Source organism: Homarus americanus, unplaced genomic scaffold (genome assembly GCF_018991925.1).
Source record: "Homarus americanus isolate GMGI-L3 unplaced genomic scaffold, GMGI_Hamer_2.0 scaffold32871, whole genome shotgun sequence".
Classification (NCBI taxonomy): domain Eukaryota; kingdom Metazoa; phylum Arthropoda; class Malacostraca; order Decapoda; family Nephropidae; genus Homarus; species Homarus americanus.
Genome location: NW_024748870.1, coordinates 1338099 through 1348010, shown reverse-complemented (window position 1 = coordinate 1348010; position 9912 = coordinate 1338099). Strand labels below are relative to the sequence as shown.

At 40.1% G+C, this 9912-nt stretch overlaps 1 protein-coding gene across 2 annotated transcripts; it reads left to right on the top strand.

Moving 5' to 3' along the window:
* Positions 1–307: 307 nt before the first annotated feature.
* On the top strand, positions 308–9423 carry LOC121853186. Of its 2 annotated transcripts, XM_042347164.1 has the most exons (6): positions 308–534; positions 1124–1383; positions 1710–1847; positions 2347–2533; positions 2751–3015; positions 8526–9423. In XM_042347164.1, the coding sequence occupies exons 1-5, from the start codon at positions 421–423 to the stop codon at positions 2997–2999; spliced, it is 948 nt and encodes a 315-aa protein (XP_042203098.1). In that variant the 5' UTR covers positions 308–420; the 3' UTR covers positions 3000–3015; positions 8526–9423. The 2 variants fall into 2 exon arrangements, with proteins under 2 accessions (XP_042203098.1, XP_042203097.1); XM_042347163.1 differs by lacking the exon at positions 8526–9423 and having other exon boundaries at positions 2751–3159.
* Positions 9424–9912: the final 489 nt, after the last annotated feature.

Here is a 9912-nt window from a genome sequence, read left to right as displayed (position 1 = left end):
ATAAATAAATATAAGACATCGAATCAAATTTAAGAACCTTAAACTATCACTTCATTTGAATTTCATTCTCGAAGGGAAATGATAAGAGAAAGGGTGATGACAGACGAAGTATGAGGAAGCATTTTGCGACTTGTGTATAGATGTCATGTAGGAAATGGTGGCATAATTCAAAGACAGAAGGAATAAAATTTAAATCACAACCAAAACCAATATTAATCTCCGCGCAATGAATGAAAAATATATGAAAATTTATCTTTTTCTCTTATATATTTTTAAGCCATTGACAATCCTTTACAGGTGACCGACCAAGTGGAAGCCAGAAGGTCGTTCATAGCAAGTATTGTTTACGTGGTCCTTCCCAACCGCTTAGAAAAGTACGACTATACTCATATTTTCGACTTTTCACCTCTATGCTTCTGTATGGCCAAGCCCACACTTAAGCCTCAATGGCAGAGTTTATACTACCCGCTGGCCAACGAGGTGTGGACCGCCATTCTGGTTACTTTAATCCTGACATGCCTGGTCCTAGTCATGGTAAGATATTACTATCCCTTTTCAAAGTAACAAGGAGTTTCTTACATGGGAAAACCCATTCAAATTGACATTAATATGTGTAGAAATTCCCAAGTGCTGTTCTGGAGGATATTTGTCCTTATGTACTGCCTTCTTAGTGAATGGTTACGATCTTTCTATACTGTACACTTACACCTAGAGGGTCTCACATTGTTACGTCAGCACTCACTTGGGATGTTTATGTCTTACAAAAAATCTAATGAAAACATAACAAACCAGGATGAATAGAATGTTCATATGAGGTTGTGACAGAAATAAATATTACTTCTATAAAACTGGTTGGTATCTTGATCAATATATGCTATTAGGAAGCATGAGGGTAGAAGGCCACAAGATTACGAATGACTAAAGAGATAGATATTTTTGTTTCTAAAAACGTAATTACAGTAATTGTCTTTTTTCGTATGATTTTTTTAAGAAATTATAAAAGAACAAGAAATTTCGTGAAATAAACCACGAATTTGAATGGTGCTATGACAGAATAAAAGTTGTCACCATTTCAGGAAACATTTTATTTTCAGATATGATTGTAATTCAAAATAATCCTTAGGTCACTCGATCAAAGATGAGTGGTCATGGTCGTGCGGAAGCCTTAGCTTTGGTGCAGGAGGTGGTGGGGACACTGCTAGGCCAGGGCTTCACTGGGCGACTTTCCACCAGTCGTTCCAACCCTGTGTTAGTAGCAGCCTGGTTGGTGTTTGCCTTCATCGTGGCTACAGCTTACCGCTGCAACCTCACCGCCTCCCTCACACTGCCCAAATATCCACCCCGACCTGAGACTGTCGAGCAACTCGTCAAGGCTGTGGACAGGTGAGATCACAAGTTGGTACTCACGTTAACAAGTGGTTATTGTAACAAGGGCAAAACTTCATCCCTGGTTTTGTGTTTAACTTTTAAACGGCGGCTAAGGATTCCTCTCTCCGCCTCCATATTATAGTGTATATGAACACTGCAGATACTGTCTTTAATTAAACACCACTCCCTTATATAATGTCAAAAATATTATATGTAATTCTTTGATTTAATAATATTACACGACAGTAGTTCTTGACCCGTAATAAAATTTGTACACAAACTATTAATAAAAATCATTGCATGTTTAATCCACACACTCATTTATTCTGAAATTTGTTTAGGGTGACAATGGAGTCGTGGGGATCTTCCTACAAGGGTTTATTTATTGAGTCGGAGTCAAGTGTTTTCAACGCCTTGGGGGAGTTGATGTCTCTTGGAGTCGGTATCGTTGGTGGGCTGCAAGACTCACAGAAGAGGAAGTGAGCTATTATTTTCTGCATTCTACCAAATCTTTCACTTTATATTTACTCAAATGTCCATAGGACCTTATTAAATACTGGTCAGCTTTCTGTGCGACTTTTCTTTCATTAGCATATCTCTTGATTTCTGTATTTCATATTACTTGCATCTACTTTCCCCTAAATATTGTCTTTTCTATTTTGTTTTTATGTTCTTGAATCCGAAATCCCTTTTTCCGCATGTTGTGATAGTGTATCCGTTTTCCTTTTTAACATATTCTTCTAAACACGTTCTCTAACACCCGCAACTTTTTTACTGAATTGCCCATCAGAGGAATGTCATCTGCAAATAACAGTTGACCCTTTTCTGTTTTGCGTTTTGTATTCCTATATCTACGTATTCTTTACTCAAAGTCATAGGAATAGTAGACTGACAGCTTTAAAACTTTGGTTGCTATATAAAAAAACTATATTGTTCCACAGACATCCTTGTCTCTATGACCTCCATTTCCTTTGCCAGACAAGCACACCTTGGTGGACGCCAGTACATAGAACTGACCGTCGCTCAGCACTTCACTCAATTAGATGGCTCTTTTCCGATGTACATTGGACGGGAGAACATTATTTACACTACAGCGGCCTGGCCAGTACCCCACGACGCCCCGTATAAGCCTGCACTGGATCGCTATATAATGGCCATTACGGAGGTAAATAAGCGCGGTCGGTCAATGGTATCCATGCTTTAGTATTGTTATACGTAGATGTTCCACTGTCCTATAACGTTTATCTTCCCTTTTACCCTACCTTTGTTGATCTCTGTTCTTTTGTCTCACTCAATAAACGATAATGTTCCTTGTCCTTAATTACGTAGGAATACGTTTCAATAATATAAGCGACTTACATTACCAGAATGCGACCTTCCAGGCTGGCCTGTATGAACATTGGAGAAAAGAGATACTGTTTGATGCTGAGACGGATAGTCGCATAAGTCAGCGGGAGGAACTGAAACAGAAACAGCAACGGAGAGATTTGAATATAGAAGAAGAGTCTGGCAACGGCAGCATCAAAGCCCTCACCATCATACACATGCAGGGGCCTCTATTGATCCTCCTCCTGGGACTTGTCATTGCTGGCGTCATCTTTGTGGCAGAAAAACTAAGTGATGTTCTCTAAAACGAATCATGAAAAAGTAAGCGACTGAGTTCTTTTTCACATTGCACAACATTGCAGATTCAATGAACACGGTTAATTATGTTAACGGATCTAGTCTCATTAAACATACCGAATCCGTTAACATGATTTTGAGTAATGGTATGTACAAATTGGACAATTTTATAATTAAGAAGATTTGTAACCAGGTGAGAAGGTTGGGTCAGTCTCTCCCTCTGACCTGACTACCGACCGCTACAGTGCTTTTGTGAAGATTAGTAGGGTCATTACCTATACATCTGTGGACTTGATCTCACCCTCCTCACCCCTGAAGATGTGAATTACACAAAAGCACTTGTGAACTTCGTGTTTTCTTTATCCTTGTGGTTATCAGCATTAGAACCCAAGGCCCACGAGCCCATGACTGTGACCAGGAAACGCTAACCGCTGGACCACCAGGATACTAAAAGCAGTCCTAGACTCTGTTATATTTCACACAAAGCCTGTTCAACGAGCTTATGGCACCGTGAACCTCTAATGGGGACTACCCGTATCACGTAGCTGGTCAGAGTAACGTTTTACCAAATCCGGCTTCGAAACACGAGGATCCATATATATTTCATTAGCCCAATAAACACGCGGACTTCTACATACAATCAACACCTCAACCCGCCAGGATTCGAACCCACGGCCCACGAGCCCATGACTGACCGAGGAACGCGAACCGCTGGACCACCAATATACTAAAAGCAGTCCTAGACTCTGTTAAATTTCACACAAAGCCTGTTCAACGAGCTTATACCTCTAATGGGGACTACCTGTATCACGTAGCTGGTCAGAGTAACGTTTTACCAAATCCGGCTTCGAAACACGAGGATCCATATATATTTCATTAGCCCAATAAACACCCGGACTTCTACATTAGAGGTTAACGACGCCATAAACTCGTTGAACAGGCTTTGTGTGAAATATAACAGAGTCTAGGACTGCTTTTAGTATCCTAGTGGTCCAGCGGTTAGCGTTCCCCAGTCACAGTCATGGGCTCGTTGGCCGTGGGTTCGAATCATGGCGGGTTGAGGTATTGATTGTATGTAGAAGTCCGCGTGTTTATTGGGCTAATATATATATATATATATATATATATATATATATATATATATATATATATATATATATATATACAATGTCTTTAACTAAACACTGAGGGAGTTAACTATGTCAACTTTCCCTTTTTCGGGGGGGGAGATGGCCTCTGTATCATGTCTCACAGTTGCGTGAGATAATACTGTAGCTGACATAAAAATGCTAGTCGTAAGTGCCTAGTACAGACGCTCGAGTTACACTGCATATATCTATGATCTTGCTATATAGTTGTATACAGAACAATATTCATCTGTCTTTCGGTCTTGGTAGAACGTGTTTTTGTAATTGTATTCATATATGAGGAAAGGTCTTGGTCTGTGTTAAGATGGCGAATACTACTACTACTTTTTTTTTTTAAAGGCTTCCAGCCTCCCCCAATAGCCACACCTTCGCTGCCATTTTATTACCTTAAAATTAAATATCCTAATACATAAGTAGCTATCCTATCTGTGTTGAATTAGTTGAGCCGCACATCTATGCGGCATTCAGTGACTGTAGCCTCATAGTTAATATCTGCAGGAGTTGTCGGCATTGGAGCAGATGCTCTCGTTCCCCTAAGGCAGAGCAAAGCCGACCGAAGGAGAAAGACAGTCGACATCTCATCCAGGATGTAACATAACTTCTGGGCTGCTGCTTCTGTTCGGAGATCACCTACGCGAGTCTGGCGTAGAAGCATCTTGCACCTGGTCCCATGCCACAAGAGGTTGTGAGCACTAGAGGAGTGAAGCTGCCTTGATCAACGTTTTAAATTCTCTCCCCATATGCCCTTCTCTTGTTGTTCTCGTTCCTCCCGTGTGCAGCAACGAGAGCTAGGTTACGGTGACATGCGGCCATGGGATCAAAAATCCTGATGTCGAAGAAAGCTAGCTGTCCCCGCGTCCAGAATCCTCGAGCACTGATATCAACACGGGCTTCGTTAGATGTGTTTGAAGTCCTATGTTGGAAGGTCTCACCATCCAATGGAAGGAGGGACGGTTCTACCATGACATCCCGGCAGATTTCCTTCAACATATTTGCTGTGAGGTCCCTTACCTCCTCATGCCTCATGCATATGAAGCCCCCTTTCTTGCACACCATGGCGTGATCGACGTCATAGGAAGAGCCACACACGCATTGGGAGGGCAAACCTTCTACTGGCTGACCGTACCTTAGAGCAATGGCATCTGTAAATTCTTGTTTATTGAGACCGAAACCATTTGCCCTTATCGGTAACGTAGTTAACCAGTTCGAGGCGCCCACCTCCTGCTCTATAGCTACTTTTTTTTTTTAATTTTCTGGTACCTGCAACAACAGTTGCTGCAGCTTATCATTTTGGCAGTGCTGTCGATCTGTCATAATGGACCTACGAATCTTGTTTGCTTCACTGGTATCCACCTCCCCTGTTGCATTCTGGGCTATTATGTGGTCCGTGAGGGCTGCCGTGAGCTTAAGTGAATTTTGATGTTCGGTGGCTGCAATCTCCTCTGGATTGGTTAGTCCCATCCCTCCCAGTCTTGATGGAAGTGCAAGAAGTGCTCTTTCTGCTGGGATTAAGTGAGGGTGTTTCACAAATTGAGAATGAACTTGACACAGATAGCTTCTTCCAGAGGGTGGAGGAGGGGTACGATATCAAGGAGAGTATGCATCAGGTAGTTCCAACGATGCTTGACTCCATGGGTGAATGCAGCAAAAGCCGCATGTGGCTCTGTGTTAGCAATCTCATACAGAGCTTGGTTTTCACTGACCCACTCATTCACCTTTCCAGCTGCGAACTCGGTCTTGAAGTCCGTAGTGCCAATTACTGCCCCTAGATGTCTTTGGCCGTCCTTAGTTATTTTGACCTCACTTCCGCCAAACACCTCCATTGCCCGTTCATAATGTTCTGGCTTCACAATGAGGAAGGACTTGATGGCGTTTGGGTGGTACCCTATTTGTGGACCTCGCTATGTTACCAACTCCCACCACTTTTTGATGCCCTCCACTTTTCCTGCTCCTGTAAGGTTATCAGCATATGCCACTTCTTTGACCACAGTTGTTTCAAATTTCATTTCTTGTTGGAGCACTGATAGGCCAATTCCATACATTGCCATTGCAACAGGGTCCCCCTGTGTTGTTTCCTCGGTTGATTGTAAGGTGGTATCACCTCCTAGAGCCTTGTTGTTTACAATATAGAGGTCTGATGGATTCCTATACGAGTTTTCAACATACATTGCAAAGCTTGGACACTTGATCTTGATGTTATGCAGTGCAGCTTTGCGGTTAAGTATGTTGAATGCGTTGGAAGCATCCACCAGGAGAACGGCCTTACAATCACCCTGCTCAAATATCAATCTCATGGCGTGAATGGCGGCCTCTCCGGCCAGCCTGGTGGCCAGCACACACTTGTAGGTTCCCTGCTGCTGCCCTGACATCATCCTTTACCACCTCCATTATGCATTTTCCGATGATCCACATCAGCACTTCCCCCACCCTATATTCCTACATCCTGGTTTCTTTTCCAGAGGAATAAGGCGGCAGGCTATCAGGGCCTGGAGGTGATGGAAGCAAGAGGATGCCAGCTTTCTTGCAAGGACGGCAATGGCAGTGCAGAGATCGCTTGCTACAGGGCCAAACTTGTTTGTGGTGAGGATGACTCTTCAACCGTTTGCATCCAGACCTGAAGGGCCGGCTGCTCCTCGAGTCTTCAGTGCCTTTTTCCATACCATCTCTCCTGTTATTTTCTCGAACAGGACAGCGTTTGGTGGGATATAGACACCCTCGACCCTGATGCCTTCATCTTCACTTGCAGGGGGGATGTTTCTCATTCAGTAGTTTTAATGTCTCTCTGTTTATTGGCATCACTCCACCGGAGGATTCCTCTGTGAGAGATCTTACCGCCAGAGACACTTTTCCCAAACGCATTTTGTTTCCAAATTTTCTTGCCACGTCATCGGTGTTTTGCTTTCCGTCACCCGTAATTTTTAGTCTCTCCTGCAGTGTTCTTGCATCACACGGGAGATCAACAAGGGCCCCAGTCTGCCACATTGCCAATCTTCTCTTCACTGCTGCCACATTTTCTTTATGCTTAGTCTTTGTGTGTGTCCTCTGACAAAATAGATGTGGTATTATTGCCAGTATTTGAAGAGCTAAAGGGGCAAGGAAGCGGTCCTGAGTGTAATCAGTCATGAGGCGAGTCATCTCCCTAATCATTTCTTTGGTGGCCGCACACTTGGGTGGTTCAAATAGGTTAGCGGGCGACCACTTGACAATTTCTGAGTATGGTTCTTTGACCCATATGTCTGCATTTTCCATCGACATGCCATTCCACTGAGGTGGCTGTCTCTCGTTCTCCTCGTGGACGTCTGCTACCAAGGGAGCAGCATTTATTAGTACTACATTTTCGGGTTGAGTAAACTCACTGCTATCATTTAGGATATCATCCGGTGCTGTGGCCACCTGTGTGGGCTCCGACACTGGTCTCCCTTCCTGCAATCCACACATGGTCGGTTGTTTCTCGCACATTCCCCATTTGTGCAGTTTTGGTTCTGGCTAGCACAGACGCAGGAATTTCTGTTACCAGGCATACTGAACAGCACCTTCTACTTCTACTACTACTACTACTACTATAATAATAATAATAATAATAATAATAATAATAATAATAATATTACTAGTAATAATAATATATTATTATTATTATTATTATTATTATTATTATTATTATTATTATTATTATTATTATTATTATTATTAATATTGTTATCATTATTATTATTGTCATCATTATTTATTATTATTATTATTATTACTATTATTATTATTTTATTATTATTATTATTTTATTATTATTATTATTATTATTATTATTATTATTATTATTATTATTATTACTATTATTATTAATATTTTATTATTATTATTATTTTATTATTATTATTATTATTATTATTATTATTATTATTATTATTATTATTATTATTTATTATTCATAAAAATATACTAAAAGACGTTAGTTATATTTGACGATCAACTTAACTGACAAGTTAGATAAAATGCAATATCCTCTTCAGTTGCTGCCCTCTACATATGCTCTTGTTCGACAGAGCCTACCAGCTCATGGGGAATTGAATTAAATTGTATTTGAATTGAAACAGTTTATTAAGCCAGAAAAACGCAGACACAGAGTGGATAATAATAACAATATTAACATGGCTGAGCCAGTTGAGAACCTGCGCTCTCTTTGAGGCACCTGATATATACTATACATTTATCTAAATGAAGTATTATTTAACATTTAGTAACATCTGAAATAGTACAATAGCATAGTGGTAATAAGAACATCTCATAATGTTACCACGGTTACCACTTCAATATTTATTTATTTTATTTATTTATTATTTTTTTAGTTTATTTTTCTATTTATATTATAAGTATATACATAAATTACAGGCGAATAACAAACCATAGAATGAGGACAGCAGACAGCACCAGGATCAAAAGGATGTGGACATGGGACATTTCTTACGAGACTGACACGAGCGTCTCCACATTGTATCATAACATAAGAACATAAGAAAATAAGGAGACTGCAATAGCCCTGTTGGCCTGTGTTGTAAAAATTTATTATTTTGCAGTAGATTATCAAGATATCGTTTCACTAGTTTGTTTGTTTCAATATCCATTTCATTAAAACTACATTAATAGGAGAATAACAATACTAATATTTTTTATTATGCATTTCTTATCTCTGAAGTAGCGGCATTTAATATAAAAGAGTACGTGACTAGGAAAGGAAGTTATGCTTTTTAACGTGTTACAATGAAATCCGGATGATAATAAAATCTACAACAATGTGAAAAACCTATGTGAATCTAAATTCATGAATTATATGATTGGACCTCTCCACAGAAATGGACAACTCTCAGTCTGTTTTAAAGAAAAATTACAAAATTGGTTTCAGGATAAATTAGTTGACGGAAATATTGAAGAATATATTGAGGAATGGAGTGATAAATTGTTCACTTACATTTTTGAAGACGACAATGATAATGACAATTCATTTATATATCAAGAAATATATGACACGATGATATTGCATCGATACTACAATACGATGACGTGGGAGAAGGTATTATCAGACTACTTGGAATACCTGCAAGAACCATTACTATCACCGATAACAGAAAACCCATCAGTACCACAATCAAGATAAAAAAAACCAAGATCGACTCGTTAATCGCCAAGGTACATTATATTTATTACCTCCCTCACCACCAGAAAAGCCTGATTCAAATTTACTATAAAAACCTACACAAATTTATAACCCAACAAACCCATCCATCTCAACCTGTATAAATAAACTTATGCAACTAGTCATGTATTTTTTTCCAACTAAATATTGTAAATAGAGGAGGGAGGATGAGGGAGAGGGATAGGGAGGGGGGGGGGACTATAACGTTCGTTCTTAAAGACGTAAGACTTGGAAAGTGAGGCGCAACACTGCAGTGTACAGTATAAACAATGGACTACAGTGGACTAGAGGCATATATCAAACGGGTAGCGGCTAAGCCGGTTTATGAAAGGATCATATTTAAAGAACAGTGTAAAATTTGGAGAGATATTGTTTTATCATGTACACCGGCGGTACACATAACTCCCCCTCTCCCTCCTCCGGAAGCGTAATAATTTAGTGGCTCATAAACCATTTCCAATTGATCTGCGCGCGCACATGTTCACGCACTGTATCCTCCCCTTGACAATTGTCCAGAGCAGTTTTAACTATGTGTGTGCTCATATCCCCAAGCTGTAACTATAAGTAGGTACTAACCTTGTCTGT

Bases quoted from the DNA above. Each gene is read 5' to 3' on its own strand.
- LOC121853186 (XM_042347164.1), top strand. From the start codon at position 421: ATGGCCAAGCCCACACTTAAGCCTCAATGGCAGAGTTTATACTACCCG. The intron at 535-1,123 runs GTAAGATATTAC...AATAATCCTTAG, and splicing joins CATGCCTGGTCCTAGTCATG to GTCACTCGATCAAAGATGAG. The intron at 1,384-1,709 runs GTGAGATCACAA...AAATTTGTTTAG, and splicing joins CTCGTCAAGGCTGTGGACAG to GGTGACAATGGAGTCGTGGG.